The sequence below is a fragment of the Mytilus californianus genome, unplaced genomic scaffold (genome assembly GCF_021869535.1).
Source record: "Mytilus californianus isolate M0D057914Y unplaced genomic scaffold, xbMytCali1.0.p SCAF_4, whole genome shotgun sequence".
NCBI lineage: Eukaryota > Metazoa > Mollusca > Bivalvia > Mytilida > Mytilidae > Mytilus > Mytilus californianus.
The window spans coordinates 23,384,323-23,406,412 of NW_026262690.1; the positions used below are offsets into that span (position 1 = coordinate 23,384,323).

The 22,090-nt window shown below is 31.7% G+C and overlaps 1 protein-coding gene and 1 long non-coding RNA gene across 3 annotated transcripts; both read left to right on the forward strand.

The window, feature by feature from the left end:
* The first annotated feature begins 164 nt into the window (after positions 1 to 164).
* On the forward strand, positions 165 to 21,639 carry LOC127737734 (chromatin complexes subunit BAP18-like). Its single transcript, XM_052248600.1, has 6 exons — positions 165 to 238; positions 2,427 to 2,521; positions 4,656 to 4,757; positions 7,082 to 7,242; positions 13,978 to 14,067; positions 20,864 to 21,639. The coding sequence occupies exons 1-6, from the start codon at positions 221 to 223 to the stop codon at positions 20,884 to 20,886; spliced, it is 489 nt and encodes a 162-aa protein (XP_052104560.1). The 5' UTR covers positions 165 to 220; the 3' UTR covers positions 20,887 to 21,639.
* LOC127737735 (uncharacterized) lies at positions 8,617 to 10,750 on the forward strand. 2 transcript variants are annotated; one of them, XR_007999790.1, is made up of 4 exons: positions 8,617 to 8,907; positions 9,214 to 9,599; positions 9,747 to 10,187; positions 10,335 to 10,750. It is a non-coding gene; the product is annotated as an uncharacterized LOC127737735 (long non-coding RNA). The 2 variants fall into 2 exon arrangements; XR_007999789.1 differs by having other exon boundaries at positions 9,747 to 10,749.
* Positions 21,640 to 22,090: the final 451 nt, after the last annotated feature.

The following is a 22,090-nucleotide window of genomic DNA, read 5'->3' on the forward strand; positions in this document are numbered from 1 at the left end:
AATAAAATAGTCTCCAAAAAATCTTACACAAATGGAGAAACACATTACTTGCAATGAAATTCTGATATTAAAATATTTGTTTCATTGAAACTATAGTAAAGGCAACATTAAATATAAAAAGATAATATTAAAGATTAAAGATTGTTTGACAGTTTCCGGTTTAAAGTGTCAACATCCGGTGAATTATTTTAGCGGCGAAAACGACTTGTTGTTTGCAGAAATGAGTTCTGCAAGCAAGGTATTGAATATTGCATTCAAAAATATATTTCTTATAGTAAAATGTATTACCACACTCAAACACTAAACAGCTGATCACTTCTCCACAAGCGCATACATTTATAGGACACGTAACTGCGTTCACTACTACTCCGATCTGTTACTATATTTTTATTTATAAATGTATTTAGATTAGTACAATCTTGAAGGTCTGGATGGGGTTTACACTACAGAAAAGAGAATAAATTAAAAAAAAAAATAAAGAAAAGAGCAAAAAATAATATGAGGCAGGTGTTACCTTTGAAAGTGGACAAAGTCGGAAAACCTTTAGAATACTTTACGATACCCTGTTAACAGCAGATTTATATATATAAACATTTATTGCAAACAAATTTCCAGCATAATTTGTTGTGAGAAAGTAACTGCATTTAATTAAAAACATGATTTATACGTAAAAATTAGTGGCGGATCCAGAAATTTTCATAAGGGGGGCCCATTGACTGCCTAAGAGGGGGCCCGCTCAAGTCATGCTTCAGTGATTCCTTATATAAGCAACCAAATTTTTCCCACAAAAGGGGGGCCCGGGCCCCCTGGAAAACCCTCTAAATCCGCCTCTGAAAATAGAAACATATAATGTATTAATACATATTATTAGAAGTATTTTACGTCTCAGCAAGGATTTAGCTCGTTAGATACAGCATCTGGGCATCACTGTAGGTGAAGTTTTTCCTTAGATACCCTGACCACTCTATAACTGAGGTTAACTTATAATTATAGAACCTGGCAATACATATTTCACATGGTGTGAAAAAGACCCCAAAAAAAAACTTTGTAAAAGGTCTATTTGAACTATTTTCACTTTATTAATACATTGTAATTGTTAGACTGCTTACCTAAATTGATATCTTTATCAAAAATTTAGATAATCTGATGGTTTTGGTGAAGTTGAAATTCTATTAAAATGTTAATACTAAAATATGTATTCCGTTTATTTATGCAGAAGTATATGTCATCATATATATATACATTTGTTAATACCTTTCAAATTCTTTGGAAGTCATGGTAATCATGGTAATAGCTAGCCATTTACAAAATTACAAAGTATATGATGAATTTAAAGTGAACCTTTAAAAAGATATAATACATTTTCAATTATAGAGTTATTATATTTTGACCAATATATTGATTTAATACAGAAATTGTAAACCAAAAAAAAAAAACAAACTGAAAGGGTTATACGTATGTCTTGTTACTTCAGAATTACTGACTAAACCACGTACCTACACACATTGATAACCACTGGAAAAGAACTTCATGTAACACACGACAAAATAATGATACCTGTTTTACGACATGTATCTAGTTTCGCTACAGATTATCGTGCATCAGTTCTCTTATGTACAACAATTATGAGTTATGCTATGTTCACAAACACTTGCAAAGTCAACCTGTAGGGTAAATTCTCAAACTGCATGGTTACATCTGAGATTCCTATAACCACAGAAATGAACCATGTACAGAATAAACAAATCATCTAATTACAGAAAATTTAAATCGTAAAATCTTTTTCATGAGAATTTTACAGAATAAGCGTTACTTTTAAAGGTAAAGAAAAATGCCTTAAATATAAAAAGAATATAGAAATGAAAGACCCTCATTCTTACAACTGCAATAAAATGAATATTTGAAAGATTATCAATTACGATGAGACATTTTTGGCCAAACTTTTCCATGCTGAAAAATGTGTTTGTCCTGATTTTATCAATCTGTTACCTACATGTAGTTGGTAGTGGAAAACTTTAACAACTGATGTTTTAGGGCTTACCACGTGACGATCTGCATAATATTTTTTTCATTTTTGTGGTATATTTTCATCTAGAACACAACTTTAATCATGTTAATCTTTCTGTCTTTATATAAATTTAGTTTTGGTTCATTTATATGTTTGGAAGTTTTGTGGCGTCCATTTTGCTAAACTAGTATACATTATTGTTTAGGGGCCAGCTGAAGCCTGCCTTTTGGGTTCAGGATTTTCCTGATACTTTGAAGACCTATTAGTGGCCTTGAGCTGTTTTTATGCTCTTTGTTAGGTGGGTTGTCTCTTTGACACATTCCCTGTTTCCATTCTCAATTCTATTTAATGATGTATACAGGAAAAACATTGTGGATGACCCTATTTTTATGATGTGTTTATTTATTTTTTTTGACAGGTTGGAGAAATATTTACAGCAGCAGGAGTTGCATTCAATAAACTTGGTGATTTAACAATGCAGTTACATCCTACCAGTGAACCTAGTCCTACCAGGTTATTTTCTGTTTTAACAAATACGAAATATTTGATTTTGTTCGATTCAATTTTTCATCTTACCCATATAAGGGGAGATCTAGATAACTCTTAGTAAAAATTTCATAAAATAATGTAATGAAATTTTAATTTTTTACTTGTAGCAAGAAAACTAGTTCAGTGACACCATTTTAAGCTCACCTGTCCTTAAAGGCCAAGTGAGCTTTTCTCATCACTTGGCGTCTGTTGTCGTCGTCCTTAACTTTTACAAAAATCTTCTTCTCTGAAACTACAGGGCCAATTTAAATCAAACTTCGCCACAATCATCATTGGGGTATCTAGTTTAAAAAATGTGTCCGATGACCTCGCCTGCCAACCAAGATGGCCAACATGGCTAAAAATAGAACATAGGGGTAAAATGCAAGTTTTGTCTATTATTTTGAAAACCGTTATATAAATTATAAATAGAGAAAATCAGACATGAGCAAAAATGTTCCGAATCTCTAGAAATTGTCCATATACGTCAAAACTGTCAGACGACTTCTAAAAGGAGCTATTTCCCATAAATGACAAATTTTACTATGATGTTTTATTTTTGCCTATTATCTTGAAAACTCTAATAGATAGAGAGAAACTTTAAATTGCAAAAATGATCAGCAAGACAAGTTTCACAAATAAGTCTAATGGTCTAAATTGTCAGTAGACTTCTTATTAGAGCTATTGCCCTTTGATGACCATTTTAACCAATTTTTTGCGTTTTTGCCTTATATCTTAACAATTATGATAGATACATTGTGTAGATTGAAACTTAAAGAAGCAAAAATGACCAGAAAGACAAGATCTTCAATTAAGACAATATTGAGGAAATCGTTTGTTGACTCCTAATTGTAGTTATTGCCCTTTAATGACGATTTTTAACATTATCTTTGTGTTTTGCCTTATATGATAAAAATTATAATAGATAAATATCCACTTTGAATCACAAAAATGATCAGCAAGGCAAGATCTACTCACAAGCCAAATTTTGCAGATATGGTAAGTAGACTCACTTTTTATAGGAGTGATTGCCCTTAAATGAGAATTTTTTTTTACCTTCTTTTGTGTTTTGAGCAAAAACTAAAGAATATAGTAATTATATAGAGAGAAACTAAACAGACTAAATGATTAGCAGTACAAGAACAACAAAACAGATTTTTGTCATGAATTCTATTCTTGTCTACAATGTTGGAGAGTGTTCTTTGTTGAATATGCACATAGACCAAGATGAGCGACACAGGACCTTTAGAGCCTCTAGTTTCTTTTTATTTTCATAAAGCATATTTTAAACCTATCTTCTCATATTTTATTTCAAAATTGTATCACATAGATTTCTTTTTATTCACAAAAAGTGTTTTTTCATGTATAAAAAAGAAATAAAGACTCTTATTTTTTATTATATTTAAGAAAAAGCCATGGTAAAATCTACATTTTCTTCTAAGTATAAGAAAATTCTATAGGAGGAAATATCACATTGACAAATAATTTACATTTCATTGATTGGTATTAAGGTGAGGTCCTAATTCATTTCTCATAGATACTAAGTGATCTGCAGTCAGTTCTTTTCCATAATAAAGCTAAATTTCACTTTGATAGCTGTTTGAATTGTTATGTAAGTAATAGCAAACCAATTGGAACAAGGTGAACTTTATTATCTTAGATTTCCTGCATTATTTAAAGGTCATTGTAATATAAATGGTATTTTTTCTGTTGATGTTTTAAAAGATTGTTACAAGAATCTGGTGATTTTTAATGTATAAATGATGTACAAAATTTGAATACTTCTAGCTAATAACAAAACTCAAAACCGAGGTTTTAAGGGGAACTTACGGAAATAATGTACCTATAGGAAACATGTGGGGAAAATTGGGGAGTCACCCAAATAAAGAGGGGGGTCATGTAATGAAAATGTACTTTTCAATTAACCAGGTTTCTATTTTCTTGACCAAAGATGAAAATCCAAATGTGATCAGCATATATGTGCATAGCTTTTAGTAACAGATTAAAAAAATATATACTTTGTTATTATACTTGCTTATTAAAGTTATAAGAATTATCATTTTTCTAATTATTTTTTTTATATACATGTATGTATTTTGTTTTTATTTTTGCATTTCAGTGGGAAATGGACCCCAAAAGAGATAGAAATGCTTCAGAATTCAGTTAAAAGATTTGGAGATGACTTAGATAAAATTAGCAATATTATCAAAACTAGAACAATGTAAGTTAAGTTCTTGATAAATTTGTATGTCGAAAGATTCCTGTGATTAAGTCCACTTATACTTCATCTTTTAAAAAATTTATACCATTGTCATAGAAAAAATAGGATATTTTTTTTAAATATGGCCAAAACAATTTAAGTGCACGTCTTTGTTTTGAAAAAAAATCAAGACATGACAGAAAAAAACCCACTGACCTAACCATCCTATCTTGAAGTTACTCTCATCCTGAGTTAGTTATTGTAGGTCTTTCTTTTCTGTGTGTCTGGTAATTCGAGAAATCTCTAGATTAATTTTTGGTTAGAATGATTGCAAATTACGGAGTTAGCTCCCCTTAATTTTTAATTTCTTGTGCATTTCAACCAAATTCTATCTTGAATTACCAGAACAGGACAAGGAAACGAATGTTATATTTGTGTACCATCATACATTTTGAACATAAATTAATGTAAACTTGAGTGGGTTTTTGTTTGTCATGTTTTCACCACTGCCTGATTCTTAGGCAGATTGGCACTTAATTCTTTATTGGTAAACAAACAAAAATACTCAAATAAAATACTAATTAAATATATATATGATATTTATGAAATCCTTAACTTTTAATACATATGTCTTTTTGTTCCTAACTTCCCATACAGGGTAAGAGAGAGAAATACAAAACATATTTTGCAGCACTTTATTTGTTTTACAGATTTCTATAATTTCCCTACAAATAAATGAAATCTCATCTGATAAAATTGAGTGCAAAAAATGGAGTAAATTTTTAAAGGTTGTTCAGGAGAAATAATGGATTCCCTTTCTAGTTGGGTTTTTATTTGTCCTGCTTTTGGATTTGACCTTAAAACTCAAAATTTATGCTATCATTTTGGCTTCTAATATTTAAAAAAAGAATGTGCTTGTTTTGATGATACAGGTGCCCAGTTGTACGGAAAAATTTACAAAAAAATCTCAAATTGCCCAAAGATTCCATTTATTTGACTCCTCATTAAATTTCCTTAAGTTTAACTGTATACAAAAAAACTTTTCACTTTTATTCATAACCCATACTCCTTATTGATTTCATGTTTTCACACACAATTCTTGATATTGTGGATTTGGAATGTAGAAAATAATTCTGTTTCTAAAAATCTTTCAACAAATGCATTTGAAATTTATCAAATATTTTCCTATAGTAATTTTAAAAGTTGAAAAATATTTATTTAAATTAAGGCTTCAATACTGTAAAAAAACTACTGGTAATAAATCACTAAAAAAATTAGAAAGGATGAGAAAAGTAAATGTCATGGCTTTGGGATGATTCTGCTCTTTTTGGCAAAATGAAGCAGTATCCTATAACTTTATTACCATATAATTTAATTTTGGGTGTAACACGTCTTCTGATTGGCTGAAAGTTTTTTGTCTATCAGCTCATAGACATAATTTTGTCATGTGACTGTGAAGTTATCATTGTTTTTTCATGATTTTATCCTAAAAGGAATGACTGTAATATTTTTTCTGTCTATTCGAAATAACCTCAAAAATGTGGTGCACACTTTTAAATTGTATCACATTTTTGATGGTATTTCTTCATAGACAGAAAAAAATATTACAGTCATACTTTAAGGTAGATTCATGGTATACCGCCATCTTGGATTGTACAATCGCAGTACACAATCGGTCTAGATCTTTGCCCAAATCTGCAAATTTGGAGACATATAGGCAATTTATAGGTTAGACTGTTTATTTAATGAAAGAAAACTTGGTGATTTATTGCATTATTCAAAATGTTTAAATAAATACCAAATAATTGTTTTTTTATAATCTTTTTTTCATGATAGGGAAATTTTAATTTTTTACTAGTAGCAAGAAAACAAGTTCGGTGACACCATTTTTTCTTTTTATTTTCTTTAAGCATATTATAAAACCTATCTTCTCATATTTTATTTCAAAATTCTGTCTCATAGATTTCTTTTTATGCACAAAAATGTGTTTTTTCATGAACAATCTAAGCAAATTTGTGCAATTTCGTACGACCTGTACCTTAAAAAATAGCACGGTGACCCATACTTTTTATTATATTTTTGGAAAAAGCATACAAAAATCTTTATTTTGGCAAAGTATAAAAAAGTTCTATCTGAGGAAATATATACCTATGATCTACCTTAAATAATGAAATGTTCATATTGCAGGATATACTTTATATCCTAACTTATTATGGCCAATGACAATCATTATTCTTTAGATGCCTGAAGAGGTAAACAATTCAGGTTCATTAAAATAAAATGATTTTATAGCTTTAAATTGGATTACTGAATTTTTTAATATAGTTTTTGTCTTTTGTTTTCAGATCACAAATAAAAACACAGTTAAAAAGAAAATCTTTTGAAGAAGCAGGCGTACCTATGCCAACAGAACAATCCCCTAAAAAAGTTGCAGTGCAAAAACAGACAATACCAACTCCAGGAGGTGCTGCACATACTACACATACTAAAAAACAAAAACACAATGGTAATGTAAACGTCAAATATTTTAACTAAATCATAATTAGATAGTTGTTATAGCTTTAATTAACAATTACTAGTCCTCCTTTACAGGAATAAGCAGACTATTGTTTGTGTCAAATATGCTGTAGTGTGTCTCATTTACTTTGGTAAAATAAAATGATATTTAATCATGCAAAGTTATTGTAATTTTAATGTTGAAAAACATTCCATCATTTCATATGTGTATATAAAAAAAGATTCAGTTTATGATGTAAAGTGGCTAGTGCTACATTCCTGACCTTAACAAACCAAATATGCTTTTTACATAGTATTCTCATTTTGTAATTTTTAGTATAATTTTTGGACAAGATTATAGTAATAAATCCAAGAATAAATCAAACTAGGTTACTGTACTAGTATTGGAAACAATTGACCTTCAAAATTGGGATTTTATTTTCTTCTGTTAAAAATTTGATATAATTTAGAAATTTTCTAAAACTGGTATTCTGGTCAATAAAATACACATGTTGGCATAGTATTGTATTAAAGCTCAGATAAAAAAACATGTTGGAAAGTAAAATGTGCCTGTAATTTGTTTTATTTCACTTCAAACTTAACAAAAGTTTTAAATTATGTACAAAAAATACCCCTAAAAAACTGTACATTTTATTGACCCGTATTGCAATGTTATGGTATTGCCAATTTACTTCTATAAGTTGGTGTTCAAGTTTAATTTTGAAATAAAAGCAAAAAATACTACTAATGTAAAAAAAGTTTTTACATGTATATTGTGCTTATTAAAGAAAAATGTTCAAATATTTGTCTTCATTTTTAGCTCACCGGGGCCCTTCCCCATGTGAGCTTATGCCATCACTTGGCGTCTATCGTCGTCTGTCGTCTTAAACTATTTCAAAAATCTTCTCCTCTGAAACTACTGGGCCAAATACCTTCAAACTTTAACTAAATGTTCCTTAGGGTATCTAGTTTATAAATTGTATCCGAAGTTTTGATCCATCGACAAACATGGCCGCCATGGCTAAAAATAGAACATAGGGGTCAAATGCAGTTTTTGGCTTATATCTCAAAAACTAAAGCTTTTAGAGCAAATCTGACATGGGGTCAAGATCTATCAGCTCTGAAATTTTCAGACAAATCGAACAACCCATTGTTTGGTTGCTGCCACCGAATTGCTAGTTTTAACAAAATTTTGCAGTTTTTTGTTATTGTCGAGCCTGCCACTTTTGTCGCAGAAAGCTCGACATGGGGATAGTGATCCGGCGGCGGCGTTAGCTAACTTCTTAAAAGCTTTATATTTTAGAGGGTGGAAGACCTGGATGCTTCATACTTTGTATATGGATGCCTCATGTTACGAAGTTTCCGTCAGTCACATGTCCAATGTCCTTGACCTCATTTTCATGGTTCAGTGACTACTTGAAAAAAAAGTTAAGATTTTTTGTAATGTTAAATTCTCTCTTATTATAAGTAATAGGATAACTATATTTGGTATGTGCGTACCTTGCAAGGTCCTCATGCCCTTCAGACAGTTTTCACTTGACCTCGACCTCATTTCATGGATCAGTGAACAAGGTTAAGTTTTCGTGGTCAAGTCCATATCTCAGATACTATAAGCAATAGGTCTAGTATATTCGGTGTATGGAAGGACTGTAAGGTGTACATGTCCAACTGGCAGGTGTCATCTGATCTTGACCTCATTTTCATGGTTCAGTGGTTATAGTTGAGTTTTTGTGTTTTGGTCTGTTTTTCTTATACTGTATGCAATATTAATAGGTCTACTATATTTGGTGTATGGAAGGATTGTAAGGTGTACATGTCTAGCGGGCAGGTGTCATCTGACCTTGACCTCATTTTCATGGTTCAGTGGTTATAGTTGAGTTTTTGTGTTTTGGTCTGTTTTTCTTATACTGTATGCAATATTAATAGGTCTACTATATTTGGTGTATGGAAGGATTGTAAGGTGTACATGTCTAGCTGGCAGGTGTCATCTGACCTTGACCTCATTTTCATGGTTCAGTGGTTATAGTTGAGTTTTTGTGTTTTGGTCTGTTTTTCTTATACTGTATGCAATAGGTCTACTATATTTGTTGTATGGAAGGATTGTAAGGTGTACATGTCTAGCTGGCAGGTGTCATCTGACCTTGACCTCATTTTCATGGTTCAGTGGTTATAGTTGAGTTTTTGTGTTTTGGTCTGTTTTTCTTATACTGTATGCAATAGGTCTACTATATTTGGTGTATGGAAGGATTGTAAGGTGTACATGTCTAGCTGGCAGGTGTCATCTGACCTTGACCTCATTTTCATGGTTCAGTGGTTATAGTTGAGTTTTTGTGTTTTGGTCTGTTTTTCTTATACTGTATGCAATAGGTCTACTATATTTGGTGTATGGAATGATTGTAAGGTGTACATGTCTAGCTGGCAGGTGTCATCTGACCTTGACCTCATTTTCATGATTCAGTGGTTATAGTTGAGTTTTTGTGTTTTGGTCTGTTTTTCTTAAACTGTATGCAATAGGTCTACTATATTTGGTGTATGGAAGGATTGTAAGGTGTACATGTCTAGCTGGCAGGTGTCATCTGACCTTGACCTCATTTTCATGGTTCAGTGGTTATAGTTGAGTTTTTGTGTTTTGGTCTGTTTTTCTTATACTGTATGCAATAGGTCTACTATATTTGGTGTATGGAAGGATTGTAAGGTGTACATGTCTAGCTGTCAGGTGTCATCTGACCTTGACCTCATTTTCATGGTTCAGTGGTTATAGTTGAGTTTTTGTGTTTTGGTCTGTTTTTCTTATACTGTATGCAATAGGTCTACAATATTTGGTGTATGGAAGGATTGTAAGGTGTACATGTCTAGCTGGCAGGTGTCATCTGACCTTGACCTCATTTTCATGGTTCAGTGGTTATAGTTGAGTTTTTGTGTTTTGGTCTGTTTTTCTTATACTGTATGCAATAGGTCAACAATATTTGGTGTATGGAAGGATTGTAAGGTGTACATGTCTAGCTGGCAGGTGTCATCTGACCTTGACCTCATTTTCATGGTTCAGTGGTCAAAGTTAAGTTTTTGAGTTTTGGTCTTTTTTTCTAATACTGCATGCAATAGGTCTACTATATTTGGTGTATGGAATGATTGTAAGGTGTACATGTCTAGCTGGCAGGTGTCATCTGACCTTGACCTCATTTTCATGGTTCAGTGGTCAAAGTTAAGTTTTTGAGATTTGATCTTTTTTTCTAATACTATATGCAATAGTTCAACTACATTTGGTGTATGGAAATATTTTATGATCTATATGTCAGTCACACAGGTTTTATTTGACCTTGACCTCATTTTCAAGGTTCATTGCTCAGTGTTAAGTTTTTGTGTTTTGGACTGTTTTTCTTAAACTATAAGCAATAGGTCAACCATATTTGTTGTATGGAAGAATTGTTAGCTGTACATGCCTGCCCAGCATGGTTCATCTGACCTTGACCTCATTTTCATGGTTCATTGGTCAATGTTTAGTTTTCTTGGTTAATGTTAAGTTTATGTGACAGTTGTAATAAAGCTTTATATTTAGGACTATCAACTTAATATCAATGATTAGTAAAGAAGGCGAGACATTTCAGCGTGTGCACTCTTGTTATTTTGAATATTATTATAGATATATATAAACTGTAAGCAGCAATAATGTTCAGCATAGTAAGATCTACAAAAAAGTTAATATGACCATAATTGTCAATTGACCCCTTAAGGAGTTATTGCCCTTTAAAGACAATTTACACAATTTGTTCATCAAGTTTGCTAACATTTAAAAATCTTCTCCTCTGAAATACAGGTGAGCGATTCAGGCTCTTGAGAGCCTCTTGTATTTGAAAATAACAAACTTTTCTTATAAAACTTATCTGATGAGCCATATTGCACTATGTTAAATATTTGTATTCCCACAGTAAGGTGTTCTCAGAAAATAAATTGGCAACAAAGATACATAAATGTGCAGTCATCTCCCATGAAACTAGATTTTAAAACCTTTTAAAATCAAATTATACCACAAATATGATTGTTTTTCATTTAAAGAAAACAAAAAAATAGACAAACAATTTTACAATTTATGAATTAACATGGTAAGTCTTCAGTGGCATTTAAAATAAATTATATCAATGTATTTGTTAAAAATGAAGTCATTTGAATGAATAGCTTACATGACTTGTGTTGTTGAGATTGTTTGTGATTAAGTTTGTATTATTAGACAGATATGACTACACAGACTACAATGGGTAAAAACTATTGTTATATTTGTTATAGAGTTGTTTGTTTCTTCTGTTACATGTATTACAAATTAGTTATTTATTTATGTATTACTATGTTTTCAACTGATATTAACAAAAAAGGAAGTAAGGTAATATTACCTTTGGTTCCTGAACTATTTTTTATAATTTTACCATGCTTTCAATCATTTCCAGTGTTGACATTATGGCTCACTGTATATAATAATGAAATGCAGATTCTTTTGTCCAACACTTCATTTACCATTTCACAATTTTGTCATTGCTTGCACATTTTACTAAATGAAATTTTTTTTAATGAACTCGGAGAAGCATTTTTAAAATAAGATAAAATTTAAGCAACATCTGTACCCCCAACAAATTGTTCAACCACAAATCAAAAGTGATGTTGTTTAACTTTCTATTGTGTTTTCCTAGAAATTCACAACATTAAAAACTATAGATATATTGATATGACTTTCATTTATCAATATAAAAATTGCATGTTTTAATTTAATTATAAAATTTCAAATTTATATTATATTAGTTTCCTTACATTTCATTTATGTTCTTTTTTTCTGTATGAATGAAGTGCATAGAAGGTCACTTAATTAAGTATTACTCTTGATGGTGATAGCAGGTGATTCACTTTGAAAAGTCTCTCTGTAGGTTTTAATGGATATTTTTAATCAGATTGTTTTCCCCCTAAATCACCAGAATTACAATGTTTGACAGTGATTCCCTTCACATCTAGAAGAACGAATATTAACAATCACCTTGTATGTATTGTATTATGTTTATGAGACTCATTTATTAGAGAACCATTTAACTCAATTTGGACATAGCAGGAGTGTGGGCTATTGTCATCACTTGGAGTTTGTCATCTTTTTTGTTAACTTTTGACATTAAATGATTAAAACACAAGGGTTAAGCAGAGATGCCATAGGAAGTGGAGATATACTGGTTTATATCTGTCCATCCTTCTGCCCATCTTACAAAATCAGAGCTTCTTGAAATTTGGTATCATGTTTAATGTGAGCATGCTGTACATTATTGTGCATTTTCAGATCACTCATCAACTTCCTGTTTACTGAATACTTTTATATTTTTACACATAATGGCCATGTATGAGATTTTCATTACATTTTTCTCCATAACTATAAATCAAGGATTTCTGAGATTTTATATCAAGCTTTTTGTGACCCTGTAATGCATTATTATGTGAATCACTCATCATCTTCCTGTTTACCTAATTTTTCTATCAAAGACACCCATTACATGCCACGCATATTGGCCCATATGAAATAGATTTAGTTGTAAGTTTTATTGTTTATTAAATATAGACAAGCATCACTCACATAGTATAATCAAGTCTGATTCAGACTTTAAACTTTTGTGATATGGTACTTGTGGGTTTTGCCCCCACCATAGCGGAGAGGACATTAAGTGTTACCCTTGTCTGTCCGTCTCATACGTCCCCAAAATTGGTTTCCGTTCTCTAACTTTAGCTTGCCTCAAACAAATGTTATAAAACTTATACACAATGCTTATTACCACAAAACATAGATCAAGTTTGAAATTGGGTGGGGTCACTTTTACCGTTCATGAGTTATGCCCCTTTATAAACATAAAAATTGCTGAATTTTTGGTTTCCATTCTCTATCTTTAGTTTGCCTCAACCAAATGTTATGAAACTTATACACAATGCTTATTACCACAAAACACAGATCAAGCTTGAAATTTGGTGGCGTCACTTTTACCATTCTTGAGTTATGCCCCTTTATAAATGGTAAAATTGCTAAATCTGTTGTTTCCGTTCTCTTTCTTTAGTTTGCCTCAACCAAATGTTATAAAACATAAACACAATGCTTATTATCACAAAACATAGATCAAGTTCGAAATTGGGTGGCGTCACTTTTTTCGTTCATGAGTTATGCTCCTTTATAAACATAAAAATTGCAGAATTTTTCATTTCCATTCTCTATCTTTAGTTTGCCTCGACCAAATGTTATGAAACTAATACACAATGCTTATTACCACAAAACACAGATCAAGTTTGAAATTTGGTGGCGTCACTTTTACCGTTCTTGAGTTATGCCTCTTTATAAATGGAAAAATTGCTAAATCTGTTGTTTCCGTACTCTAACCTTAGTTTGCCTCAACCAAATGTTATGATACTTATACACAATGCTTATAATCACAAAACGGTCTTAACTACGTGAATCCTGCATCTGTATGTGGAAGTTGACTCATGCATATTTGCAAGCGGGGGGCATCTGTGGCCCATAGACACATTTTCCATCTTTTTCCTGTCTAGGACACCCATTACAGGCTTGGCATTGGCCCATATGCAATTGATTCAAGGCAAAAGACTTACACTATATTATCAGAACACCAGGGAAACATGTGTTCAATCTTGATGTTACTTCTGTTTCAGAGTGTGTGTTACTTTTAGCTGCTAAAAATAGTATTAATGATAAAATTGTTATATGATATATTTCCAGATGTTACTTTAAGTGCATTAAATGCCCCAGAGAGTGACATAGATATTGAAGGGGATTCATCATCTTCCAAGAAATTAGAATTTGATTCAGGTAATATTTATATTAATGACTGACAGTCAAGGGTCTAACTTAAATAAGTTATTAGAGAAAAATAACATACATTTGTTATTGAGGGCTAAAAAATCAAAAATCTGTGATAACATATGTATGTTACATGTTTCAAAGGGGCATTATACATCCTTTATTTTGTTAAATCGTGTACTAGTTCTATTGATATTATAATTGTCTTTATGTATAGTAAACTTTAGAAAGATATAACAGCCCATAGTTTGCCAATCATGCATAACACACCCATGTTATTACAGAAAAAGTATGCCTGTAATAACTAAAGGGTGTTATTACAGCTTCTCTACATCTCTTCAAAGCCTTTTCTCCTACATATATCACAATGTATTTTAATTTATTGTAATAAATAATGATAAGAGCATGTAATGAGGTTCTGCGCAAGCTTCCTAGTCATTTCCAAGTGTCTCATGTAATAAGTTAAATGCCTGTAATAACTAAGCATTGTTATTACAGCTAAGTTATTACTTAAAAGCCTTGTCTCATTGATTTACCATGGTTGATCAAAAATGTATTAATTAAATTGGAAAATTAGTTTTCAAGGTTATGTATTAAGTTACTGGGCAAGTTTCAAGAATTCCCAAGTGCCCACTGAAAATAAAAAAAATTATGGTACATTTAACTGATAACAAACATATGTTACTACAGATTAAGAGAAAGTATCCATAATAACACATGTATGTTATTTTTCTCTAATAACTTATTCAAGTTACACCCTTGACTGACTGATGATAAGGTAAATGTCATGTAATATTCTAAAGAGTAGATATATTATTTTGCTCATCTGCAAATAGTAATGAGAGAAACTTTTGACATATCATTTACAGTTTGTATGCTCATATAAAATAAGGAGATGTGGTATAATTGCCAACGAGACAACTCTCCACAAGAGACCAAATGACACAGAAATTAATAAATATAGGTCACCGTACGGCCTTCAACAATGAGCAAAACCCATATCGCATAGTCAACTATAAAAGGCCCTGTATGACAAATGTAAAACAATTCAAAAGAGAAAAACTAACGGCCTAATATAAGTACAAAATAATAGACGAAAAACAAATATGATGCACAGCAACAAACGACAACCACTGAATTGCAGGCTCCTGACTTGGGGACAGGCACATACAGAATGTGGCGGGTTAAACATGTTAGCGGGCGCCCAATCCTCTCCTAACCTGGGACATTGGAATACAGTACAACATAAGAACAAACTATAAAAATCAGTTGAAAAAGGCTTAACTCATCAGATGGATACAAACAGAAATATACATAACAAAAACACAGAGTGGACATGGCAGGGTACTTATACATCCCCACAACAAAAAGACACTAAGTACAGATCTGAGAGTACTTGCAGTTACTGACAGCAAGTCCAAAGCAAATAACAACTAATAAAAAAAAATCAAGCATCTAAGACTAAAATATCAATCAGTACACATCCAACATCCAATGGATTAAGTGTAAAGACGTCATTAACAGTCAGAGAAAAACATGACCTTGTGCAATGCCAAGATACAGGTATCGACAGATTGTAGAGCCATGAATGTGCATATGTTTATCAAAATAATATTTAGTTTGATTTTAAATAACTGATAACAAAATCAATATTAATACCAATAAAAACAATATTCAAAGATCTAATTACAGTGTTGAATTGGTAACCTTTTAGAATAAGTTTATTTAAAGGATCGATAAGTTTACCCGGATCATATTTAAATTTCAGTTTTCTTTTCCATGTTTGCCTTGATTTTTAAGACACAATAGTTCATTCTGATTTTTGTCGAGCCTTCGACTTTAGTCGAAAAAGCTAGACATAGCGATCCTACATTCCGTCGGCGTCGGCGGCAGCGTCCACAAATATTCACTCTGTGGTTAAAGTTTTTGAAATTTTAATAACTTTCTTAAACTATCCTGGATTTCTACCAAACTTGGACAGAAGCTTGTTTATGATCATAAGATAGTATCCAGAAGTAAATTTTGTAAAAATAAAATTCCTGTGTTTCCGTATTTTACTTGTAAATGGACTTAGTTTTTCGGCCGGGAAACATTACATTCACTCTGTGGTTAAAGTTTTTAAAATTTTAATAACTTTCTTAAACTATCCTGGATTTCTGCCAAACTTGGACAGAAGCTTGTTTATGATAATAAGATAGTATCCAGAAGTAAATTTGTTAAAAAAAAAAAATCATTTTTTCCGTATTTTACTTATAAATGTACTTAGTTTTTCTGCCAGGAAACAATACATTCACTCTGTGGTTAAAGTTTTTAAAATTTTAATAACTTTCTTAAACTATCCTGGATTTCTGCCAAACTTGGACAGAAGCTTGTTTATGATAATAAGATAGTATCCAGAAGTAAATTTGTTAAAAAAAAAATTTTTTTTCCGTATTTTACTTATAAATGTACTTAGTTTTTCTGCCAGGAAACAATACATTCACTCTGTGGTTAAAGTTTTTAAAATTTTAATAACTTTCTTAAACTATCCTGGATTTGTACCAAACTTGGACAGAAGCTTGTTTATGATCAAAAGCTAGTATCTAGAAGGAAATTTTGTTTAAATTTTGTACCTGTTTATCCGTGATTTACTTATAAATGAACTTAGTTTTTCTTCCAGTTAACATCAAATACAGTCTGCAGTTAAAGTTTTTAAAACATTTATTAGATTCATAAACTATCCTGGATTTATACCAAACTTTGACAGAAGCTTCTTACAATTAAAATATAGTATCTAAAGGAATATTTTTGTAGATTTTTTTTCTCATTTTTGTTGAGCCTGCGATTAACAGCAAAAGTAGGCGAGACACTGGGTTCCGCAGAACCCTTACGAATTTTTTCATAAAGTAGTTCTTTTCAGATAGTAAATTATCTTTTTGAAAATGATACATAACCTTTGAGAGAATTTTTGGTAAAATTGAAACAGAATTTATAGCTGATCAGCTTGTATTATTAATTAAGACTAAATGAATTTATTAAATTCACAATGATTCCATTCTATTTTACATTGCATTTTGCTTGATTTAATGAAAATGTGTATGAATTTATGACACAAAATCCCTACACAGATTTGACCATATGATTACCGGTATTCATAAGTAAAACATTAGCATATAACAGCTCTTTCTTTGCTGCTCTTGTGTTTTAAGTTACAGTGAAGCATTCAAGGCAAAGAGAAATTCACAACTCACTGCAAATTCAAGATGGCCCTTAGCACTGTTTTCAGTAGATCTTATTAGCTGTTGATAATAAATACTACATCTTTCCATTTTAAAAGCACAAAGATATGGGGTAAAATCAAATTCCAAACTATAATGACCAAAGAATGGTTGAAATTTGTATTATCCCCTTGATCAAGGCTTTAGTAAAATAAATACAGGTCAATTTTTTGTTGAGCCTGCGACTTTTGTCGCAGAAAGCTCGACATAGGGATAGTGATCCTGCAGCGGCGGCAACGTTAGCTAACTTCTTAAAAGCTTTATATTTTAGAAGGTGGAAGATCTGGATGCTTCAAACTTTGTATATGGATGCCTCATGTTACGAAGTTTCCGTCAATCACATGTCCAATGTCCTTGACCTCATTTTCATGGTTCAGTGACTACTTGAAAAAAAAGTTAACATTTTTTGTAATGTTAAATTCTCTCTTATTATAAGTAATAGGAAAACTATATTTGGTATGTGCGTACCTTGCAAGGTCCTCATGCCCGTCAGACAGTTTTCACTTGACCTCGACCTCATTTCATGGATCAGTTAACAAGGTTAAGTTTTGGTGGTCAAGTCCATATCTCAGATACAATAAGCAACAGGTCTTGTATATTTGGTGTATGGAAGGACTGTAAGGTGTACATGTCCAACTGGCAGGTGTCATCTGACCTTGACCTCATTTTCATGGTTCAGTGGGTATAGTTAAGTTTTTGTGTTTTGGTCTGTTTTTCTTATACTGTATGCAATAGGTCTACTATATTTGGTGTATGGAATGATTGTAAGGTGTACATGTCTAGCTGGCAGGTGTCATATGACCTTGACCTCGTTTTCATGGTTCAGTGGTCAAAGTTAAGTTTTTGAGTTTTGGTCTTTTTTTCTAATACTATATGCAATAGGTCAACTATATTTGGTTTATGAAATTATTTTATGATCTATATGTCAGTTGCGCAGGTTTTATATGACCTTGACCTCATTTTCACGGTTCATTGCTCAGTGTTAAGTTTTTGTGTTTTGGTCTGCTTTTCTTAAACTATAAGCAATAGGTCAACTATATTTGTTATATGGAAGAATTGTTAACTGTACATGTCTGCCTGGCATGGTTCATCTGACCTTGACCTCATTTTCATGGTTCATTGGTCAATGTTTAGTTTTCTTGGTTAATGTTAAGTTTATGTGACAGTTGTAATAAAGCTTTATATTTAGGACTATCAACATAATATCAATGATTAGTAAAGAAGGCGAGACATTTCAGTGTGTGCACTCTTGTTACATTTATTTGTCCATCCAGACATTATATCTGCAATACATAGCAGCCTGGAATTTAGTGAAAATTTCAATAAATATTATATTGCCTTAATAGCTTTGTTAAACCACCATTTTTTTAGAGCCTGCGACTTTTGTCGCAGAAAGCTGGACATAGGGATAGTGATCCGGCAGCGGCGGCGGCGTTAGCTAACTTCTTAAAAGCTTTATATTTTAGAAGGTGGAAGACCTGGATGCCTCATGTTACGAAGTTTCCGTCAGTCACATGTCCAATGTCCTTGACCTCATTTTCATGGTTCAGTGACTACTTGAAAAAAAAGTTAACATTTTTTGTAATGTTAAATTCTCTCTTATTATAAGTAGTAGGATAACTATATTTGGTATGTGCGTACCTTGCAAGGTCCTCATGCCCGTCAGACAGTTTTCACTTGACCTCGACCTCGTTTCATGGATCAGTGAACAAGGTTAAGTTTTGGTGGTCAAGTCCATATCTCAGATACTATAAGGAATAGGTCTAGTATATTCGGTGTATGGAAGGACTGTAAGGTGTACATGTCCAACTGGCAGGTGTCATTTGACCTTGACCTCATTTTCATGGTTCAGTGGTTATAGTTAAGTTTTTGTGTTTTGGTCTATTTTTCTTATTCTGTATGCAATAGGTCTACTATATTTGGTGTATGGAATGATTGTAAGGTGTACATGTCTAGCTGGCAGGTGTCATCTGACCTTGACCTCGTTTTTATGGTTCAGTGGTCAAAGTTAAGTTTTTGAGTTTCGGCCTTTTTTTCTAATACTATATGCAATAGGTCAACTATATTTGGTGTATGGAAATATTTTATGATCTATATGTCAGTCGCGCAGGTTTTATATGACCTTGACCTCATTTTCAAGGTTCATTGCTCAGTGTTAAGTTTTTGTGTTTTGGTCTGTTTTTCTTAAACTATAAGCAATAGGTCAACTATATTTGTTATATGGAAGAATTGTTAAACTGTACATGTCTGCCTGGCATGGTTCATCTGACGTTGACCTCATTTTCATGGTTCATTGGTCAATGTTTAGTTTTCTTGGTTAATGTTAAGTTTATGTGACAGTTGTAATAAAGCTTTATATTTAGGACTATCAACATAATATCAATGATTAGTAAAGAAGGCGAGACATTTCAGCTTGTGCACTCTTGTAATATCTAATCCTGATGTTTTTAGGCGGCTTTCCCCTTGCATAACATACAAATGGGGGAATAGGGTAATGCATTTGAAATTCTTGCAAATCTCACAGTTTATATATTGTAATTCTGTTGGGCGGTTTATACTTGTCTAAAGGTTGCACTTTGTAAATACAGCTGTTTCACAAGCCGAGCCTCTTTTGGAGAGATATATAATATTCATAGATATGTTAATTTGTTAACGTACTGGTTCCCAGATATCATCTCTGTGTTTCATCTCATAGAGACATAACTTGAGAATGTTACCAGTATAGAAAAAAATGGTAGCGTCTAAAATTTAATTCTTAGGAGGTCCAAAAGTGGAGGTAGGGTTAGTATAGAATTTTAGTATAAGTTTAAACTCTTAAAAGTTCAGGGCATATAAATGTTGAAAATATGCCGCACAGCCCTATATTTTGACCTTTGAATAAAATAGTAGTGCATATCAACTTTTCGTTCTGGGATATAATTTTTCACGAAACTTCCTATTAAAAGTGGCACAGTTTTAGCCACAAAGGGAGTTCCTATGGGAAATTGCATTGTCTATATTTACAGAATTGCAACCTAAAGGTGAAAAGTAACTTATTGTTTCTTCATCTATGTCTTATGATACCATCCTTAAAAATACATGAATAATTTGAGGTAAATCCTGACAAACCAGGAATTATTTATTGCAAAATGAGTGGGAATTATGATACATGTATATTTCACAGCTCCATTTCTCCTGCAAGAACAATACAATTCAGCAACATTATTATACTGTGACATACATACCAGACACTGGTTAAGTTTTGATTTTAATTCCATTCAAAAACCTATGGTAATACTGTTATGCAACCCTCCTTACAGTTTACTGTCATCTCAGTGTGAAGTTGTAATGTATTTCAGTATTACTGCCAGTTGTGCATTGCTTGCTGACAGATTTTAATCAACTAGAATTGTGTAAATTGTTAAAATTAATGTGAAGGTCTATATTTCTAAGAAACCTATGAATAATATTTTCTTCTAGTGTAGTTGTATAGTTCCTGGCTGTGCAACGTTTTTGTAAATGTGAATCTTTTGTTACACAGACATCATCTAATTGATTTATCATTTCAGATGTGGATTCAAGTATGTTGTGACAGAAAGTTGGACTTATTTGAATGTTTTCAAAGACATGAAGTACATGGAACTGGGCCATTTTGTTTGGTGTAGTCAAGTGCAATCGAAGTTGGATATATAGATACTGTCAAATTACAATTGCATGTTGCTATTTACAAAGAAGATAAAGCATTTGAACTGAACTATACGAAATCATATATCTGCTTTGATATATTTATCTATTTGTTTAACAGTTGCCATCCAGAAAAGTTTTAGCAATGTTACAGTTACATTCAGGATTCTCAAAACTTGTTGAAAGAATTGCTTTCTTTTATTGATGTCAAAATCTTTGACCCCATCTTAACTGGTTGGGTATATAACTTCAGTGATCCTTATGTTGTTTATATTTTCATTCATTTGTCAGACTTGTTTACACAAAAATTACTAAAAATCCATGTAAAAATATAATGTTTATTATCATGATTTTTTAGCTTCTGGTTGTCAGAAACGTAAAGTATTGATTGACAAAATACTTTTATTCAATATGAGATTTAGGAGACATTAGTTATATAATTAGTCAGAAGCAATATTAGATGATACAGTATAGAAGTGACAAAGTAATACTGAGAAATTTTTTTTAACTTTTACTTGTATAAATGTTGTTTTAGATATTTTTTAGAGGAAACCTTTGTTTGTTTGTTATAGAATTTGTCATGTGTGAAAATGAATAAAGTAAATAAAACATTTGTATATATACATATATGGTATCATGAATAAAGGCAATTTAAAATTTATACAGACTTGATACTGAAGCATGCATTTAAATGTTGGAAAGAAAGTTATGAAGCTGTTTATTTCTAAGTTTTGGAATGGAATTAAAAGTTTTAGGAAACAATACTTGTATTATCTGGAATTTCTGAATCATGTTTTTATGACAAAATAGGCAATTTTTTGTTCCCTATTGTTATTTTCCTTTTTTGTAAGATGATGTTCGTTTAGCCCTTCTTACAGTGTGTTTATTTCCAAAATTGTTTGATATGCATGTGTCTTAATTGATATTTTAGATTTCAATAAACGTAATCTATGTATAACTGGTAAATTATTAAGTCAGGGATTTCGTTACCCTAAAAAAAATTCTTAGATTCTTTCATAGATACAAAGATTTGGCTATACAGTAAAACCTGTATAAACCGGCCTGCTACGGGACTAAGAAAAAGGGCCGGTTTGGACAGTGGGCCGGTTTAT